Raw genomic sequence first — 21,650 nt, 5'->3', positions numbered from 1 at the left:
AGAGTCACCTGCAAAAAGAAAAACAAACCTGGAAAAGCTAAGATTCAATTCCTGAATTTTCTCTCAAATAACAAGTGCTCATAAAGAGAAGGGTCCAGTAAGTCTAAAGTAGAAAGGTTTTTTAATTCAATTTTTAATTAATTTCCACTTCTCCTGTGGTACAAAACACCAATATCCAGTCATCTCTAAGGAGGTATACTATGTAACTTCGTGAAAATTATGAACCCTTTAAAGCCCTCAAGGTTCAACATCCAGGTTAATGTTGCCTTGGGAGGTGACAGTATTGATCCCAGATTCCCCCACAGCAAGACACAGGTATGTTATCTCTGAAAAATGGCATTTTTTTATGTGGATAAAATACAGAATCACAGAATGTTAGGGATTGGAAGGGATCTCAAAAGATCATCTAGTCCAATCCCCCTTCTGGAGCAGGAACACCCAGATGAGGTTACACAGGAATGTGTCCAGGGGGTTTTGAACATCTCCAGAGTAGGAGACTCCACAAGATCCCTGAGCAGCCTGTTCCAGTGCTCTGTTACTCACTGAGAAGTTGTTTCTTCTCATGTTTAAGTGGAACCTCTTATGTTCCAGCTTAAACCCATTACTCCTTGTCCTACCATCGGTTGTCACCGAGAAGAGCCTGGCTCCATCCTCATGACACACACCCTTTGTATATTTGTAAACATTAATAAGGTCACCCCTCAGTCTCCTCTTCTCCAAACTAAAGAAACCCAGCTCCCTCAGCCTTTCCTCATAAGGGAGATGCTCCACTCCCTTCATCATCTTTGTTGCCCTACGCTGGACTCTCTCCAGCAGTTCCCTGTCCTTCTTGAACTGAGGGGCCCAGAACTGGACACAATATTCCAGATGCGGTCTCACCAGGGCAGAGTAGAGGGGAAGGAGAACCTCTCTCGATCTACTAACCACTCCCCTTGTAATACACCCCAGGACGCCATTGGCCTTCCTGGCCACAAGGGCACAGTGCTGGTTCATGCTCATCCTGCTGTCCACCAGGACCACCAGGTCCTTTCTTCCTACGCTGCTCAAAAAACCCAAAAGCTAGGGTGAAATATGTTTGCTAAGAGTCTCCAGAGTAGCAGGGTTTCGCCTGACATGCTGCAATTTACAACGTTATCTGCTTCAGCAGCAGTCTTGATTTTAGCCTTTTCCTCCAGAGGGGGTTCAGGGGAGCAGAGCCTACCTCGGGTGACGGGCACAGCTCCAAAACCCGCGGCTGACCTCGCCCCCAGTGCGACCATAATGCAAGTTACAAACCACTATTTTAAAGATCGGTGTGAATTTTAATAACGCTGATGTGTTTTCTCTTTTCAGACACATTCTTACATCCCACCCGCGGCCCGACCGCCGGCTCCGCTCACACCCACTGCGGAGGGCACACTGCGGGCAGCGCGCAGGCGCGGCCCCACCCCCTACCCCAATCGCCAATCGGTGGCGCCGGAGCCTGTGATGGACGGGCCCCGTGCTTTGGCCTCCCCTTCCCTCTGCGGCCAGGGCACCGTTGCCGCGGGCATGGCGGTGGCCGTTGGGCGCGTGCTGCAGCTGGGCAGCCGTTGGGGTGCGGCGGCGCCGGGTGTCCAGGTGAGTGCTGGGCTGGGCCGGGCCCGGCCCTTTCCCCGCCGCCCGGCCTGTGGAGGCCGCCTGCTCCGTGCTTCGGTGTCCCGGGCCCTGCTTGGCGAGGGGCTCCGTGCTGTGACAGCGGGCGAGCACGAAGGCGGCGGGGTGAGGCTGGGGGGGCTTGGTGTGGGAAGCGGGCGGTAGTGGAGCGGGTTCGTGTCCGCGGCGCGGCTGCGGAGCGGGTGTGTCACTGCCGGGGTGACACCGCGGTCGCTTCGGAGGCCCCGGTTGGACCGGGGGGAGGGGCTGCGGCCTGCCGGGTGTGCAGGGCTGGCGCCGAGAGGAGGCAGCGTTGGGTCAGAGTGCGCGGCCGGCGCCACGGCCAGTTCAGCCCTGCAGTGCGCAGAGTTTATTTTTCTTAATATAAAGGAGAAAAAAAAGTAGTTAACCCCTGAATTTATATATATATATATGTGTATATAACTGGAATTAACAGAGCCACGTGTAGACCAAAGCTATATACAAAAGTGAAGTACTGTAAGATTCATGAATAAGTGGTAATTTTTTATATTGTTCATCTTGAATTATGTTTGGTCAGCAGGTAAGTAGATAAGGTAGTTTCCCAGTTCCTGCAAGGGAGAGAGAGGTGTGCTCCTTAAGTGCGGTAGCTGCTGATTAAACAGAATTACCTGTTTGTTTTGAGAGCTGCCGGTGTTCAGCTGATTGCTGTTTAATTAAAAAGCTTAGCTGCTGTCAGTGTTGAGGACAGGCACTGTGTTTGTGCAGTGGTATTTGATACACCTGTATATATATTTAATGAGTGACCAGCAAGTGAATAGAAAGGCATGCTGGTAACACAAGTTACAAAGTAATTTAGTATAATAAGGGATAAAGAACTGTTCAGTGACTGAACTGTACCATACCACGGGGTTACAGAAGTAAGATGCAGTGAGGAAATGAAAGGTAATACTAGAAGGAGCAATTTGAACTGTTTATATTAGTTACTCCTAGATTAACTTCACCCATTAAGTATAAAGACCTGTTGCCTGTGTGGGTGCTTCTTTATGCAGCGATTAGAAACACGTGCACTTAAATTGTGCAAGAAATGAGAAGGAGAATAAGGCTGAAAATATTCTGATGCTAGATTTTATTCTCAGTTGGAATTGATTGCATTGATTTGGTTATCCTGTGTCAAAGGTGTGATTAAGCCAGTAACTTAGTTTTCCTGGCCAGGCACCCGGTTGAGTTTGAGCCAAAAACTATTTGTGTCATAAATGAGGTAATTATTTCGAAGGAGGAGTCACTGTAGAAGGTAGGGCTGGAAGGGGCTTTGAGACATCATTTGTCTATTCTCCACCCAAGAGATGGAATCAGTACCTAAGCCTGGAGCTATGTACAGGTCATCTTACTGTCTGTGAACCAAAGGACCCAAATGGGAGGCAGGGCCCAGGAAACTTAAATAAACTTTTCCCATTAGGTGTAGTTGAGCTGTGGAACTGTTTGATGAGGGCATTCAGGATGCTAACCATTTATGTGAATACAAAAAACAACTTAAGAAACTCTAAAGAAAATTCCACTGAGGATTGCTAGAAACAATATATCAGCATGCCTTTGAACTGCAGATTGTTGAAAACAGGGGAAGTGTCCTGGGAAAATGATCCCTAGTTGTTCATCCTCTCCTTGTGCTTCTGATACTGGCGGGGTAATATGGTGATGCACTGTTGTTCTAACCTGCTATAACCATTCATTACATCAAGCACTTATCTGTCCTTACTGTTAGGGAACTTTTTTATTATGCCTGTCCTAAAAATCCCTTACTAGAGTTTAGTTCATTACTTCCTGTCTGTCTTAGTGGAGGAAACAGTGTAATTCTCTGGTTTTTAGTATTTGAAAGTATCTTGCACTGAGAGAGGAAATGGGAGAGAAACTTTGTAATTCTGGTTCCCTTGGCTTTGAATAACAGATTTAGTTTCCTGTTCTTCTAATAAGCAAAACACTGAGATTTAGCACAATTTATAAAGAAAAAAAAAAACTAGCTTGATTACTGTGAGTTGCTTCTGATGCAGTTGAATAGCTCAATTCTGAACAGAAGAGTTCAGAGTAGTGTAGGTGCTATTTCATTTGACTGGGTCTGCTATATTATCACCATGGGTAATATATGTACTAATATCAGAAAGAGATAATACTGCTTTGCTGACAGTCATTCAGAACTACACACTTGGAATGGAGTAGCTTTTTCAGCAGTGTTAACTAAGCTAAAGAGCCTGTTAGTATTTGATAACTTGTGCCTCAAAACAACCAGACTGTAATTCTGTTCCTCATAATGCATGCCTGACATTTTTAACATATCTATACATTTAGGGCTATCTTTTATTTCTATAGTATACAGTATAAGCCAAACTTATATGTAGATTGGGTCAAATATGCACAGAAAGTAGATTTTCTGGGTGGGGAGATGCAGTTCTACAATTACTTGTCAGTAGACTTTGTTTTGGGAAGAAATTTCTTCTGCTGAAATACTTTGTGAAATTAGGTATAAAAAGTAATATAAAATCACATATGCATATTTGCTGACACCTTGTGATATTTTCTGATGTGTTCTATAAAATGCTTATTAAAACATCAACCTGATACTGGTTCATCTAATTAGTTTGTGGGCCGACTGAAATCTGAGATTATGTAAATGTTGTTTAAGTAAATCAATTAAAATACATTTTTTAAAAGCAGCACGCTAGAAAGCCAGATCTCTTTAACAAAAATAATTCTTTAGAAACATGGAATGGGTCTGAGCATTTACATTCTGTATGATTGCTAGATAATGTATGTTCTTCTTGGACAAGTGACCCAAGGGCTACTGTTGGTATCTTGTATGTCTGTTGGGTTCAGTAGCACTAACTGTGCCAGTAATGGACACATGGCAGCTTTAGTCCTGCATGCTGATGTAGTTGTACAGCTCCAGCTTCATCTGTTGATGAAATTCTATCCCAACGATAACTTAGTGAGGTGGACTGCGAACTGGCTGAAGGAAAGAAGCCAGAGGCTTGTGGTCAATGGGGCAGAGTCTGGTTGGAGGCCTGTATCTAGTGGAGTGCCCCAAGGACCGGTGCTGGGGCTAGTACTGTTCAACATATTCATCAATGACTTGGATGAGGGACTAGAGTATACTATCAGCAAGTTTGCTGATGACACCAAGCTGGGAGGAGTGGTTGACACACCAGAAGGCTGTGCTGCCATCCGGTGTGACCTAGACAGGCTGGAGAGTTGGGCAGGGAAAAATGTAATGAAATATAACAAGGGCAAATGTAGAGTATTGCATCTGGGCAGGAACAACCCCAGGTTCCAGTATAAGTTGGGGAATGATCCATTAGAGAGCAGTGTAGGGGAGAGGGACCTGGGGATCCTGGTGGACAGCAGGATGACCATGAGCCAGCACTGTGCCCTTGTGGCCAAGAGGGCCAGTGGCATCCTGGAGTATATTAGAAGGAGGGTGCTTAGTAGGTCAAGAGAGGTTCTCCTTCCTCTCTACTCTGCCCTGGTGAGACCACATCTGGAATATTGTGTCCAGTTCTGGGCCCCTCAGTTCCAGAAGGACAGGGAACTGCTGGAGAGAGTGCAGCATAGGGCAACCAAGATGATGAAGGGAGTGGAGCACCTCCCTTATGAGGAAAGGCTGAGGGAGCTGGGTCTCTTTAGTTTGGAGAAGAGGAGACTGAGGGGGGACCTTATTAATGTTTACAAATATACAAAGGGTGTGTGTCATGAGGATGGAGCCAGGCTCTTCTTGGTGACAACCAATGGTAGGACAAGGAGTAATGGGTTTAAGCTGGAACATAAGAGGTTCCACTTAAACATGAGAAGAAACAACTTCTCAGTGAGTAACAGAGCACTGGAACAGGCTGCCCAGGGATGTTGTGGGGTCTCCTTTTCTGGAGACATTAAAAACCCGCCTGGGCACGTTCCTGTGTAGCCTCATCTAGATGTTCCTGCTCCAACAGGGGGATTGGACTAGATGATCTTTTGATGTCCCTTCCTATCCCTAGCATTCTATGATTTTTAGTACAAATTAGTTTGTGCACTTTTGGAAAGAAAATTGGTCAAGTCTGCCAGCTTAGAGCATGAAAGCAGCATGAAAATAGTGCAACTGCATGTGTACCACATCATTTGATATTGTCTTCTGTCTCTGTAACTGTGTCATGTGGTAAAATGGACAAGGTTTTTTCTTGAATACAGGCCTCCTACCTCTGATTCCCCTTTCCTCCTATTCCAAAAGTACAGGAAGCTTGATTCCTCTGCTAGCGATATGTGTTGATTTGATATCCATATAACTTCAGTGAAGCAAAATGAACAGGATGAGTAAACAGACAGGTCCTAGTTACTCTTTTTCTTGAAAAAATTAAGCCAGAGAAGTTGAAGTTGTCTGAAAATGCTGGGTTTTTTTTCTCTAAGGCAAATTTTACATATGCTTTGGCCCTTCTGATTTTCTCCCTGCGTAACTTCACAGCATCCTTGTAGTCTTCCTGAGTTGCCTGCCCCTTCTTCCAAAGGTTATAAATTCTCCTTTTCCTGAGTTCCAGCTGAAGCTCTCTGTTCAGCCAGACTGGTCTTCTTCCCTGCTGTCTTGTCTTTTGGCACCTGGGGGACAGCCTGCTCCTGTGCCTTTAAGATTTTCTTCTTGAAGAGAGACCAGCCTTCCTGGACTCCTTTGCCCTTCAGGACTGCCCCCCAAGGGACTCTGCCAACAAGCCTCCTGAACAGGTCAAAGTCTGCCCTAAGAAAGTGGGATCAAATGCACCCTCAGCAAGTTTGCGGATGACACCAAGCTGAGTCGTGCATTTGACACGCTGGAGGGACAGGGTGCCATCTGGAGAGACCTGAGCAAGCTCAAAGAGTGGGCCCATGTGAATCTCATGAGGTTAAACATGGCCAAGTGCAAGGTCCTGCACCTGGGCAGGGACAATCAACAGTATCAGTACAGGCTGGGGGATGAAGGGATTGAGAACAGCCCTGCAGAGAAGGCCTTGCAGGTACTGGTGGATGAAAAGTTGGACATGAGCCGGCAAGTTGTGCTAGCAGCCCAGAAAGCCTATCATGTCTTGGGCTGCATCAAAAGGAGCATGACCAGCAGGATGAGGGAGGTGATTATGCCCCTTTACTCCACTCTGATGAGACCCCACCTTGAATTCTGTGTCCAGCTGTGGAGCCCTCAGTGCAGGAAAGACATGGACCTGTTGGAGGGGGGCCAGAGGAGTCCACAAAAATGATCAGAGGGCTGGAACACCTCTGCTGTGAGGACAGGCTGAGAGAGTTGGGGTTGTCCAACCTGGAGAAGAGAAGGCCGTATTGTGGCCTTTCAGTACTTAGAAGGGGCCTATAAGAAAGATGGAGACAGACTTTTTGGCAGGGTCTGTTTCAATACGACGTGAGGTAATGGTTTTAAACTAAAGGAGAGGAGACTCGGGCTAGACATGAGGACGAAATTTTTTACAGTGAAGGTGGTGAAACACTGGCCCAGGTTGCCCAGAGAGGTGGGAGATGCCCCATCCCTGGAGGCATTCCAGGCCAGGCTGGATGTGGCTCTGAGCAACCTGACTGAGTTGAAGATGTCCCTGCTCATTGCAGGGCATTGGACCAGATGACCTTCGAAGGTCCCTTCCAACTCAAATCATTCTATGATTCTGTGAATGTAAAGCTCTGTGGTGTCCTCTAGAAAGTAAGGGAGCATGCTTTCTTGTTTGACTGAAGTGCCAGAAGTGTTTAGCTGTGCTTTACAATTCTTCCCTGTACCACCCATGAAATAGTACTCTTATCCCAGAAGAGGTATCCAATACAATAGATATTAATTTGCATAAGAGGCTGTTTTCTAATTATGAACAGTTTGTGTGTTCAGGGACTTTTGATTAGTGATGAATTGAAACTAGGGAAGACTATGAATAGCTTGAGGGAAGGAGGACAAAAATGAGAAAATTACAATAGAAATTGACAGGAATAAGATGAAAGCAATCTTTTTAAAGTATCCTGTTTAAAGCATAGCAGAGAGAAAGCAATTTTGGGCCGAGTAATAAAGAATCATATGTTCATTAACAAGAATTACAAATAATTAGTTACTGTTAAGACAAGAAATACAGAAGATGAATTGAATTCTTTCCCGAGGAGTGACTAGGAAAGAACAACAGGGAATGTGGAGAGATACCTCTTCTTTCTAAGGAAATCACCAGAGCCTTGCCTGTGGAAAATGTGTACATTTAAAATTTTGATTATTTTTCTTTTAATTCTGTATATGCTAATGTAACCTCACAGAAAACATTAATATAAAAAAAATAAAAAAGGCATACCAGGACTAGCATTGCATATGATACATATAAGCTGTGGAGAAAATGAAGCAAAATAGGCTCTTCAGCACCAAATTCTGCCTTGGACCTGTTTTTAAACCTTTTCCGTCAGAGGTTTTGGTTACTTTTCTGAGGTACATACCTTGGGGGGCATATCTTTATGTCAGGTTGTAAAAGTGTAGAGAGTCAGTTATTTCCATCTCATGTGACCTTGTCATTCAAAGATTACCTTCTGTGTCCAATCTTATTGAATTCATAGGACCTATCCTGCAACACAGGTATGTGCTATACATAGGTTTAAGGCAGGGTATTGTAGTCTTTATTCCAAATTGAAATTTTAGGCGGGGTTGTTAGGCTATATATATTGAAGCCTGAGACAGTCATCAGGTACATTGATCATTAATAGTTCTGCATAGATATAGCAAATTGGATGTGTTGGACTGGTCGATTGTTGCTTGGAGGATGTCCAGAATACCAACTGGGCTCTGTTAAAGTATAAGAAAAGCTGTGTTTTGTTTCCTATTCATGTAAGACTTGACCATGCAATACAGAACAGCCAAAGCTTCTAGTCTGTAGCTCCAGGAGCAGTAGAGGGAGTTTGATTTGTTCGAAGAAATGAAGGTAAAGAGGGAACGCCTCTTCTTCTTTCTTGCTCCCAGTTGCTTAGTTCAGCCACCTTCATGTGTCTGCTTTGGCTCTTCTCAGAGGCTTCTCTGAATCGCTTGGACATACCAGCTCAGCAGAGAGCTGCCCACTCATTAGGAGGAAGCAGAAGTTAATGTTCTGCCACTTTTAAGGAGCTGAGCTGGCTTGGAGAAGAGTCTGAGTGTCAGAGCTGGGAGTGGAAGATAGAATGCTGGCAGGGTTGACTGTGTGATGGGCTCACTCTGCCTTGTGAAGCTGCACCATGGCATGTGGAAGGAGCTGGAGAGAACTGTTTCAGGGTCCTATAGGGTGAACAGTACATTTTTCTGATTCAGAAGTGATTCTTTTTCTGTTTTTCTTTTCTGTCCCACATATCATTTTTCTTGTGATTCCCTCCCCCCAGCCACAGAAGACTACACAAATAATCAATTCTCATTCAGTTTGTGGAATAATTAAGCTGCAGAGGACTCTAATGCTAACATGGGCGAGACAAAATAGTGCATAACATAATAAGAAAGGAGCACTCCAGAGCCTTTAGCAGTGTTTGTGGAACCATGCGCTTTTGAAAGCCACTGGAGAGCCACCTCACAAATCCTTTTCATAGGTGAAGATTAAACCTGCTTATTTGCTGGTAGATTTTTTTCTTTTAAGACTACATCAGTTGATCAGTTCTGGGTTTTGCTTTTGCTGGATGTTCGTGACATGTGATGGTATGTTTCTTTCTGTCAGGAAAATCTTCTGAATTAATTGTAGTGTGTGAAAATGTTCAACTTTTAGAATGTGTCTGTTTATGGACATTAAACAATTGGAAGAAAATGGTTTCATGAGTAATATTGCCTTTTCTAACTTATTATAGTAATGTGTTGCATCTTGTTATAGGTATGAATGGCTTGTTATACTGTTCATTTCACTTAGAGCTCACTGTGCCAAAAATATAAAATAAACCTCTCACTTTTCTTTTTGTTCTTTTTTGTTTTTGTTAGACATTAAGGCTGATCTGTACCACTACAGCAAGGCAGAGGAAAAATGTAGGAGCCTCAGGACCTGAAAAGTACACAGAGGCATTTATTAAAAACCAGATTGAAGAGTTCAACCTAGGAAAGAGACATTTAGCCAACATGATGGGAGAAGATCCAGAAACTTTTACCCAAGAGGATATTGATGTAAGTACAGTTGCTCTGTTGGAGAAGTAATTTACTGTAGAGTTTCAGATATTGAAAGCACTTTACTTCAGCATGAACCCTTCAGCTCTCTGTGAATTTTAATCAAACTGTCAGAATAAGAAAGAATACTACTATACATTGCAAACATTGCAACTGTGACTGTGAATAGAGAATTCTACCTGTGCTACCGTGTGAGGTCAGACATCACAGTATAGAGCTCTATACTGTATCTCACTAAAGCACAGTAGGTTCTTTTTAAGAGTCGTAATGGATAATCCCCTTGATCTGAGCATGTAAGAGGCACTGTAAAGGTTTCTGTAGCACTTCGAAACGCTTACCCACAATTTGACCTGCTGTGTATATTTAGGTCATTTTTTTTTTCTATGATGTTGTGGTTGCTGGTAATGCAAATTAAATTGTGTAGGATGTTTTACAACTAACACTCTGGGTTAGCTTAGGGATTTTAATATAGACACGAATTTAAGCTCATATCAGTAGCTCCAAACATACTACTTTACTGCCATTGCCTCTGACAACTGACAGATGGGTGACCTCCTCTTGCTCATTGTCATTTATGCTCATGTATAGATATGCTGCCTTTCACTCAGAAAAATGTTTTGTTGCATGGATTTTTTTTTAATGTCCCACCTGGTCTTTGCTTCTGTCATTTCTGTCTTATTTTATCACACATCAGAAGTAGAGAGGAGAAATGTCATTTGGTGACATTCACTCTTAGGTGAAGCTGCGTGAAGTCTCATGGCTGAAGCTTTCTCTGTGCAGCAGCAACGCTATTACTATAGCCGTGGCAGCACAGTATATCAGCAGGGCCCTTAGGGTAAGCATAGTAATGCGTTATGTGCCAAAAGAGAGGTGTGCGTGGTTTAGTTTTTTAGGGGAGAAGACTGTTGCCTCAGTGGCAAAATTCTGTCAGCATAGCTGTGTCCATGTAAGGGGTCTTGACAGCGTGCTTATGCCAGAAAAGAGAACTACATCTGTAGGTGGCCATACAGGCTGATTTCAAACATGTTTGACAGGCTTCAAAATTAAGTTCTGAAAACTTCTCTGAAAATAGACAGCAAAGTAGAAAAGAGGCACAGAGTCAATGGTCTACTGAGAAAAAGGTTGAAATTAGACTTGATTCTTATCAGGTATCAGAAAATCGATAAGGCAAGCTTAGCTTCAAGTCACAGATCTGTAGGAAATCAAGTTTTATGAGTACGAAATTATGCACTGATACTGCAAGTACTTTCATTCAGAATCATAGATATTGCTTTGCTCTTCTACAGACACAAGTACCAGTGCAGAGATCCTTCCAGTCCCAGTGTAGAGTGGATAAGGTCCTGTCAAAGTATTCATAGAGGCATCTGGGTCAGCAGTAGTAGCAGCTTGTTTCTTTACGTTTGCCTTCTTATTTCTGTGCAGACTATAGAATTTCCTTTTCCTGTATTTTTCAGATTTTTTTCTTATGTTTAGTGACCTTTATTTTTTTTAGTTACTTTCTTGTGAAGTATTCATGCACAGACCTGCCACCAGAATACCTAACATGTTAGTATAGTATGATGATGATGCTAATAGTTCAGTTTGTTTGCCTGAAAGGTTAATGGTAGGACAATGCATTAATCTGCAGTCTGCTTTCCTTCCTTGATTGAGTCTAGGGGCAAGGCTTAGAGACAGTAAGACTGGAAGAAATGGAAGATGACTGTATCCAAGGAGTGGTTTCTTCTTTCTGAATCCACAGCACTATGAGTTTTTACACAAAATTAACTGAGCTCCATCATTAGTAAAAGCAGATTTATTCTGGAAATTAGCTTTTACAAATGCAGTGCAGGTGACAAGTATGGGACTGCTTTGCAGACTGTTTCTGAAAAGGTGGAGAATTGGAGCCAAAAGAGTAGTGCTTTGTTTGGTGATACCAAGTGTCTGTGGTACATGTTTGATATCTTCATATTCCATCAGGTGTTGGAGAATACTTAATGTGTGTAATAGTGTCTGCTATGCATAATTAAATTTCTGTTATAAAATGTAAAAGCTGCTTAAGCACTGGCAGGAGAATTATCAAGCTTTACATTTTGAACAGTAATAATTCTTTCTGATGAGTACTTATATACATCCATGTCTTCTGCTGTTAATCAGTTTGTGTGGTGTATTTCAAAAGTAGACATCACAGGATTCTGTCCTTCACTGGAGTTTTAGGTATAGTTAAATACAAGCTAAACCTTGTGAAGTTTTAAACAGGAAAATAAGTTGACTTATTTGCTAATCCTTCTGGATGTTGTGGAAGCAGAATTGCCTCTTACTGGTGCTTTTATTTAGGAATGAAAAGTTAAGCTGTGCATTACAACTGTATTTCTGGAGGAGAAAGAAAAAAATCCAGCAAATTGATATATAACTCTGCAGAAGTCTACCAATTGCTTTTTAATTGGTATTATAGACCTCACTCTGAAGCTAGGATGTTTTATTCTCCTATGTGTGAATATGTGCTATGAAGTTTCTCTAATTGATTTGCTTTGCCCATTCCATTTGATGTATCATTTTTCACAATATTTCATAATTTGTGCTTATTTCTAATGAACAGAGTCGTTAGGACAGGCATGTCTAACTACAACTGACAGCTAACATTAGGTGCCAGATGCAGTTTATAAAGCTGTGTAGAACTGCAGAGAACAGTTTAAATAAATTAGCACCTGTACATTAGTCTCACTTGCTGGTAATTTATAAGCGAATCAGTAGAGATGACATTTAGGTAAGTCATTGATCAAGTTAACAGCTGCATACCCACTGCCCAGCTGGGATACCTAATTAATAGAGATTGCAGTCCTGACCTAGTGCTTTTCCCCATTTGAGTCTGAAATCCTTTTATTTTGTGATTTAACTTTAACTTACGGTTGTAGTAAACAGCCCACCTTCATTTTCCACTGTCAGTTCTGTGATATTCTACTTTAAAGCCCAGAAATCTAAGTAAGATTAATACCAGAAAAGCGTCTTAATCTTCATGACCTATTTATATGCCAGTATTTTTATTATTCATTTTTATGCAGTCCCTAAATGTTCTCCCAGATATGAGCTCATCATAAAGCAATACTCCTTCCTCATAAGTCAGTGAAACTCAAAAGCTAGAGGTCTATGCTCATTTTCTCTTGTTGTCTGTCTTATGACCTAATAGATTGTTGCCAACCAGATGGAATAATTTGCATCTAAAATATACATTTATCTTCACTAGTATATATAATGGTGAAGAAGTACCAGTAAGGTTGTTAATTATGAAAATGTTAAATGTGGAAAAACTTCATTCCTTATAGGATATAGTTTCTTTAAATGAATTAACACTACTTAAATGAAAAATAGGTTGTATTCAGTTACTTATAAGTGACTCAGCACATCTGATTTCTAAATAACATTCAGATTTCAGCAGTGCGAAGTGTTAGAAATGAGTGAATAATGGCATATGTGAAATGTCAGAAACATTATTCAGAACAAAATGTATTTCTGAACTTTGTTATCTGCAACAAGAGTGTTTTGTCCAGCATTGTTCTTACAAGAAATATTATTTTTTTCTATTATTTTAAAATAGTTGAAGCTAGCATGCTTTTTTCAACCTTTTTTTTTTTTTTCCTGTTCTAGTGGAGCCAAACTCTGCATCAGTGTTTTCTTATTTCTGCATCAAGGTCCATCTGAACTGATGACTGGTGTGTTCTTCTTTACTTTTTTTAATACTGTTCAGTGTTGGAAAAAATTACCTTCTTTCAACAGCTTTTGGTTTGTGGGTTTTTTGTTTGTTTTTCCTGTGTGTTTTGTTTGTTTGTTTTTCCTCTGAAAACCCTGGACAGGACATTATTTTTTGTTTTGAAAATGATCAGTTAGTATAAATATAATGTAGTATTAAAAGATAGCTTCTTTTTTTATATAATGCAAGTGGGCTGGTTGGTTGTGTGGGCTGTGCTTTTGTTGTTATTTTTGGTTTTGTTTCATTTTTTTTTTTTTTTTCCAAGTTATGGTGTTAAAATGATGCATCAGTATTAACTTGAAATTTCTTTCTGCCCAAGCTAGAATTCAGCTTTAGATAAACAGTGACAAATAATTGGGGTGGTTTCAATAAATTTTAGTAGTTAGTTGTTAGAAGAGGATTTTGCTTTACAAGGTAAGCTTGGATGTGTCACTGGTTTTTGTTTTGTTTTTGTTACCCTTTTCTGTCTGGTTAAATGAAAAAGCTATTTCAGAATTAACATTTCAGTTTCCATTTTTGTTTCATTTATTCCTGGTTCTACCCCAAATATTCTGGATTTTGGATGCTGGAAACTTTTAAAGAATACTGCTAATGTGGTTAGAAGGAAAACCAGCAGTTCCAGCAAACATCTCAGTCTGAGAAATGCTGAAGAACAGTGGCTAAATGATGATTCAGGAGGCAAGGTGTAAGAAGGAAAGCAGCTTTCATGTGGTCACGTTGAGGAGAAGAAGCTGAAACAGATATCAGTCATTGAAACATTACAACATAAAGTGTCAGTTCTCACCTCAGTGTTTTGATGAGTAAAGTTTTGTGTGCATTTAAAAAGGAATGAGCTGGATTCTTAAGCCCTCTGCCAAAAAGACTCTTGCTGCAAGGTTGGAGGGGTGGAGGTTTTTTTTTTTTCTTTTTTCTTATTCTTTCCTTGTTTTCTACAGAATAATTTTCCTCACTGCATCTTTGCACATTATTTGAAAAATGAAAATTAGTGGAATGTTTTGTGTTTGAGCTGTGGATTCAACAAAAGTGTGGGAAGACACTTGGTCAAGATCAATTTGCCCTGCCAAACCTCTCCTACTTATGGCGGGTTATTTAAAGACTGAACTGTCTCAGTCTCCTTCCTCTATCCCAGTATGATTCAGTCAAGCCTATTTGAATTAAAGTATGGAATTCTTAATTTCTCAAGACATTGAAGAAAATAACCTTTAGTGACCCAGCTGAACTTGTTTAATTCAGAGTTAGTCTCTGATGTTTGAGAAAGTGAGTGAACAAATTTCTTGGCTTGTAGATTTGTAGGGAAGGGAAGGAGGATCAGAAGTCAGCATGTGCAACATGTACAGTAAAGAGGGAAAACGAGGGTGTGGCAGATATCCTGAATTTGCACAGCATACCACATGCAGTGCTGGACAGATTATTTAATGAATTGGTTTGCATGTTTGAAGCACTGCCAGATACTATATTTTTTTCCCAATTGGCTTGAATTCAAACTTAGAGCTACAAGTGGAAGACATTGTGGTCCTGTGGGCAGTATATTGAATCATCCAGTCCATCAACAAGTGAGGATATAACAGGATTCCTTTTAGTTTGTTATAGGAATGTTAAGTTTACTATTGCAGTTTAAGAAATGTCTGGTGTAAAGCATCGTGTTACTAACATGTATTCATTATGATCTGCTATTTTTAAAGGTGTGACTACTGGGTATTACTAGCTATTTTTTTTTCTGTGTAGATCAACAGTATAGTGTAAAAACAAGCACTTTAAGATCCTGAAAGGAAATAGCTAAAATTCTTTTTAGTGAGTTCTAGCAGAAGCAGGCTGTACCCTTTTCCACTTTTTTTTTTCTTTCTTTTTTTTTTTTTTTTTTTTTGGAAACACTGTTGTGTTACTAGGTACCAGGATTTGTAATTGTGTTTCTGCTGAAAATAATTGCAGGTGTTTCTTTTCTAGAAAGTTGTGTTTCACTTCCAAAGACAATGGTAACAGTGTGATTTAACAAATAGAAATAGCAGCCCAGAACCAGTGGAGGCTACGGTGGGTGAATTAATCTTGTGTAGTTGAAATGATGGCCTGAAGAAAGTAGTTCTTGGTTGTATTCAGCACAACATTTCCTTTCTCATCTAGAGTTCAAGTCAAGTTAAGCGCTTGAAGAAGGATATGGGCCATGATTCTTAAGCTGAAATCCACTCCTGGAATGGAAAACTGCAGCTAAATCTGAATGGTTTCTTGGGAACTTTACTGCTAGCATTTAGACCTTGATTATAACGTTTTAAGAGGGACATTGATCTGCTTTTTGTAAAGCAGAATGCAGAATGTGCTGTTAATTCTCTACAGAATTTTGACTCGAGACATGGAGATTCCTGAAAAGAAGCCTGTGTTCCATATCTGAAGACACTGTCAAAAGATTTCAGAAAAATATTTCATGGTTATTTATGTGCTCCAGCTGCAGTTTGGAGAGGCTAATTCTAATGTAATTCCTAAGGTTCATCCACCATCTTATTCTATGGCTAGTACACATGAGTATTGAGAATCTGAGAGTTTTTCTGAAATACCCCTTTTCTACAGAACCAAAACATTTGCATAGACAAAATTGGGTTCTGTAAATGAAGTTTCCAGGAGGCAGACTAACTTGCTAGGTAGTTGCTGAAAGCACAGCTTGAGGACACAGCTATTTAAAATTAAGAAAAAATTTCTGGATAAAGTTGAACTGCCGCCTGTTGGATCCCAGGGTAGCTCCTAATGGGATGTAAAGACAAATACTCTGTCCTTGATTACATTTCCGTAAAAAGGGAGAAGGCAGGAAGACTGTCTTTCCACTTTGGAACAACAAAAAAGTGAACTTGTAAAGTGAATTCTTATTCTTTGGCTAGTTTTGTATGGGGAGCTGAAAGCAGATGTTAGGATTTCTTAATGCAGAGTTTGTTTATGCTTTAGTGTGAAAGACGTGAATATACACTCAAGCAGTATCAAATAAACTTTCTAGAAGTAGGAAGTCTTAGATGCCAGTCACTCTCTTCATTATAAATGTTAAATTGTTATAGTTGGCATTTATTAAGGTGTCATAGGTACAGTAACTGTTTTGTTTGAGATTCTGGAAATGCTTGTATAAAGACTACGTCTTAAGTACACACACAGAATCCTGTAATAAATTCTTTTAATATATTATATAAGGTGTTTGTTTAACATCATTTGGCTCACAGCAGAGTTCTCTATTGTCATCATAATTAATCCCCATTTGTTCATAAATAGGTGTTCACCTACTGTGTGTATGCATAAAATGCCCATTGACTAACAAATGGGAATACAGTAGTCACTAAGAGAAACAAAATTACCATTTTATAACATCAAGTTAAGCCTTTTGTTTGCTTCAGAATTCTCAAAATTTCTGTTCAGAATGCCAGTAGGGGATTAATGGAAGTAATAGGTTAGGTCTTTTTTACACTCCATGCATATTAAATCGGTTGAAGCACTGTCAAACCACTCCATGTCCATGGAAAAAATTATCAGCAAGTAATAGCCTTCAGGTAGCCTAACCAACAAAGAGCCATTCTTCTTAAGAGGAGATTTGAAACTCTGATTTTATTGTAATTCTGCTTTTCCATACTGTCTAATGGAAATACAAATGAGACTGCTGCCAGAGGGGTTTATTCAGTTAGTCCATGTTACTGTACAAACACAAGATTTCTGTCTTGAGCTCCACTGCCTACTGTCTGAAGTTGGCTGCACTTGCCAGACCCCTACTTCTAGGGCTTTTTGGTGGCTAGCTTTTTGTTTTCTTTTTAAAAACAAATGGAAATAAACAACTTTCATAAATGCATCTTTTTGCTTTATTAAATTAAGTTTTAGTTACTTTGAAAAGGGGACAGTAAGATGATGTTGAACAGAAATGCATGTCATTGAGCTTAACCTTGTCAGGTGCTTTGCCTTACGTGTTGCCGGAATGATTCGGAATATCGCTATACCTGTTTTATTTATCAGAGGCAAATAATACCAACTTTATACGTCACATGAATAGTGGTAGATATTGGTGAAGTAAAAGCAAATGATGTACCTTGTACTTAGTGAAAAAAGTGGTAAAAATGAGTATGTAATGAATGTCATATGTTTTTCTAAATTGTTTCAGCAAACCCTAAGGAGAAGAAAGATGGCATTTAAGAATCTTCTCTGAGCAATTAGTTCAAGTTCAGCAAAGACTGTAGTGATTCACAGTTGTTTCCAAATGCAGTGATCAATGCAATGCTTATTTAGGCTATGTAAACTATCTTCTACTGCCACAACAAATGTTGCTTTTAGTCTTGAGGAAACTACATCTGTAGAAACTGGGATTCTAAATGTAGAAAACTTTGCTTTGTCCAGTTGCTTTAAATAAAATTTCTGTGCTTAGTCTGTCAGTAGGCACTGATAACAAGCAGTGATGTTTTCAGAAAGATAAATTAAATGTTGTGATTTCCTCTACAGTCACATCACTTGAAATTTTAGGGAAAAATCACTATGTATAAAGGCGGTCTTTGCACTTGAATAGTTCTGGTAAGTTACAATAAATGCTTACCATAAAAACTAAGCTTTACAGAAGAAAGTTCATTCATTCTGATATAGTAGAGTACAGCCTTCAGAGTGAGGTTTTACTTTTCCTGAAGATTTCTGAGGGAACAATCTGCTTTTCTTTCTAGTACAGCACACATGCGGCTCTCTTTCCTACTGTTTTGGTTACCTACTGTACGAAAGTTATGCTTTTTTTTCCTCTACAAGTGCTTAAGAAATGCTTCGATGATGCTTTTGTGGAAAAAATTACATATATGATCTCTCTTTCTTTTCAGAAAGCTATTGCCTATCTCTTTCCATCTGGCTTATTTGACAAAAAAGCCAGGCCCATGATGAAGGTAGGATTTTTTTGGTTGCATTTCTGAATAACTATAATGTGATATTTTAAGTCACTTTCTTTTTGCTGATATTTGTTTATTTATTTACAGCATCCTACTGAAATTTTTCCAGAGCAGAGGAGTAAGTGTTCATAGTTTTTTTTTTTTAACTATTTCTAAGTTCTAAGTTTCTAAGTTATTTCTAAGTATTAGAATTTTTGCATATATAGAATTCCTTATTTTCACAGGTATACTTTTTTTTTCCCCTGTGTTCCTAATAACTGCCAAGATGTGAGCAGTAAAAGCCTGACCTGATACTCTCTTTTTTAGGATAAAAAATACTGCTGGATTCTGGAAAACCAGTGGTCTTTTCAGACATCTTGTTAAGTGACTATAGATACATGTTTTTCATTGTTTAAAAATAAACAATGGGTAGGATGATGTGCAGAATCTGTCGAAGTCATGGGAAAACTTTCTGTTGAATTCAGTAGCTTTTTGTCAGAGTTGCCTTATCACAGCCATAAAATATTCATTAATACTATTTTAAACCAAAAGTTTTCCTGATAACTTCATTGCTCTAAAGCTTAGAAATTACAGCTTTGAAATTGCCAGTTGAGAGAAGAGGGAGAGTGGAAACTCTTCTAATAATGTTTTGATCTGGAAGTCCTAACTCTGCACTTATGTCTGTACTGTCTTTGGTCTTGCTCCTGAGACATTGTATGAAGTCCCAGTTGTCAGTGATATGCCAGCATGTTGGTCAGTTTGTCAGTGAGAACTTCACTAAAATTGCCAAATTAATTTTACATAGAATATTTAAAAGATAATGTCAAAACCTGCCATCCGCTTTTGACTCACATTTAGTATGAACTAGTAGCATTGGTGTGAAATTCTACATTCACTGAGCTATCAAGTCCCAGATGGACATTTCTGATCATCAGTGAAATCTTATCATTTTCCATCCTTCCTTTTCCCGTTCCTGGAATTGATACTTAATGTTTTGGGGGCTTAGTGTGGCTTTTAAAAAGCTGTCTAAATTATCTGAAGTTGTGTAATGCATTATTTTCAAACTTTACAGTATTGTGAAATAAAAAGTAGAAAGTGAAAGGCTAAGAGAGAGTTAATCATTGTGCAATTTTAAAATCCAAGGGCTATTTTATGGCAGAACTTAGCTACTATTCTGTATGCTTTTGGGACTAAAGGATTCTTTGAAATGCTAGCTGTGTCCTGAGGAGTGTAAGAACTCATTAGTATAAATGTATGTCTTTGTATTTACATCTAAAAATAACACTTTCAATAAGTATCTCTTTTAAGGCAGCCTTGTCTTGTCTGTGCATCATGTCTTTGAAAACTTTGAAGTACAGAAATGTAAATTTATACTTCAGAATGTTCCCTGAACAGTAATTTCAACAAAATATGCTTTCACAGCTGCATACATGGAAATTCACACATTCCACTAGTAGTATGTGTGGGTAAAAGCCCCCCTGTATTCCTTCTGTTCTAGTAAGTTTTGCATCTTTCCATTTGACTTCTGCGATATCATGTCCTAATGTTCCAATGCAATACATAGAGTGCTTATCAGACAGGTTTTTGGAGTCTTATATTTGTCTATAGCTTATAGATAGTTTTGTTTGAATTTCACTGGATAAAATGGCTGGGAGCTTCTCCACAGTTCAATTTGTGAAGAAGGTCTCAGGTTTTTATTTTTGTCAATTTATTTGAAGAAGATCTTTGTCATGTTATATTTAAGTTGATTTTTTTTTTTTTCCAAAGTTGAAATTTATTTGTCCTAAAATAACATTTGTTTAAATGAATAAAATACACTGGATGTGCTGAGTGATATGGAACATATGTTTTCTGCTGAACTAATTAGGTAAACTATAGCATAGGTCTTGATGTTTAAATATCCCAAATGTATCAACATGAACAAGGACTAAAGTCACCCAAGTGTTGAATACAGTTGTGTTATCCACAAAAAAATATATATATGAATGCTTACTTTAGTTTAGACATACCATACTAGTCATATATTTACTTTGGGTTTAAGACACTGTTTTCCAGAGCTGTTAATCTTTCACCTTTCATTATGTAGATTTCAGTTGTCTCTTAATTTGTAGTTCTTCCTATTCTAAAATGGATACTTCTATCTGCAATATCAACTATACAGTCTTTGAAACTTTAAGATGTACATGAGAGGATTCCCTCATGTTAAATGATATTTAGAAATACTGTATTAAATATTTGGTTATAATTGCAGATGGATTTTAGTTTTTAACAAGTCTAAATAATTAGATTCCAAATAGGCTGAATACCTATAAAATGTCTTTGTTCTCTAATATTTAAAAAGATAATCAGTATTATGAAAGAGGTTTGTAACTGCACTTAAATACAAGGGTTTTTCTTTGCCGAATGTATATTGCTTTCTTGTCTAATCTTGCTTTTCATTAGAAATCCAGTGGGGAGAAGATGGCCGACCATTTCACTTTCTTTTTTATACTGGCAAGCAGTCATATTATTCATTAATGCATGTAAGTATGTTATAATCTGTAATAAATAGTGTTAGCTCCAAGTCAAGTATGTGTTATTCTAGGGACGTTTATCAGGGGCTTCTGAGTTCACTCATGTTTTCACAATAGGCCATAACATCACCACCAAAGCCAAATGCAATGTATATTTTTTTTTTTTCTGTCACAATATCCATAATTAGGGGCATTTTTATGTCACAGTCAAGAGAACAGACTACATAATAGTTCTTGCTTTAATTTTTGGTTTATTTTACAGGTTTGGCTATGTACTGGGTTTGAATAGTCTTAATGCTTTCTTGTAGACTTTATAGTGGAGAATGCATATACAACAAAAATGGCTAGTTCTGGGAAAACTCATTGTAGAATAAAAAAATAGGGATTTTTTTTTTTTTCCCCTTGAAGGGCAAAGCTATAGGAAATGTTATTTGTGCTGACATTTAGTGTGAAGAAAATTTGCATTTAAACTGCTTAATTGATTTTTTTCTTCTTTTTTTTTTTTCTTCCCTAAGACTGTTCCATTCATGCAAACTTCAAGCTTTTTCTGAGTAGTATGGTTCCAGGAGTAAAGGATCTGCATCTTTTTACCTTTATGAAAGAAGCTGTATCTAATAGACCCTTAGTCTTAACATGGATTATGAACAGACATTTCATATTTATGACTATCCATGTCACAAGCATTATCTTCCTCTTTAGAAGAGTTTATAGAAAGGTGTATTTCCTATGTGCACTTAGGCAAGACAAAAGCATTAATAATGTATGCAGAAATAATTAATTGGACAATCATGTCAGATTTTGTTTCTTAATCGGGTAGTCTTAAAAAGTTAGTTCTATGGTTAGTC

General features: G+C 39.1%; 1 protein-coding gene across 1 annotated transcript in view; it reads left to right on the top strand.

The window, feature by feature from the left end:
• The first annotated feature begins 1,435 nt into the window (after positions 1-1,435).
• Positions 1,436-21,650, top strand: part of MRPS9 (mitochondrial ribosomal protein S9) — a 35,963-nt gene continuing 15,748 nt past the window's right edge. Inside the window, exons 1-5 of the mRNA XM_065060333.1 lie at positions 1,436-1,599; positions 9,533-9,712; positions 18,248-18,310; positions 18,401-18,431; positions 20,735-20,814. Of these exons, the coding sequence (XP_064916405.1) occupies positions 1,468-1,599; positions 9,533-9,712; positions 18,248-18,310; positions 18,401-18,431; positions 20,735-20,814 (486 nt within the window). The 5' untranslated portion in view covers positions 1,436-1,467. The remainder of the gene's footprint in view (positions 1,600-9,532; positions 9,713-18,247; positions 18,311-18,400; positions 18,432-20,734; positions 20,815-21,650) is intronic.

Source organism: Columba livia, chromosome 1 (assembly GCF_036013475.1).
Source record: "Columba livia isolate bColLiv1 breed racing homer chromosome 1, bColLiv1.pat.W.v2, whole genome shotgun sequence".
Taxonomy (NCBI): domain Eukaryota; kingdom Metazoa; phylum Chordata; class Aves; order Columbiformes; family Columbidae; genus Columba; species Columba livia.
This window is presented reverse-complemented; position numbering and strand designations above follow the sequence as displayed.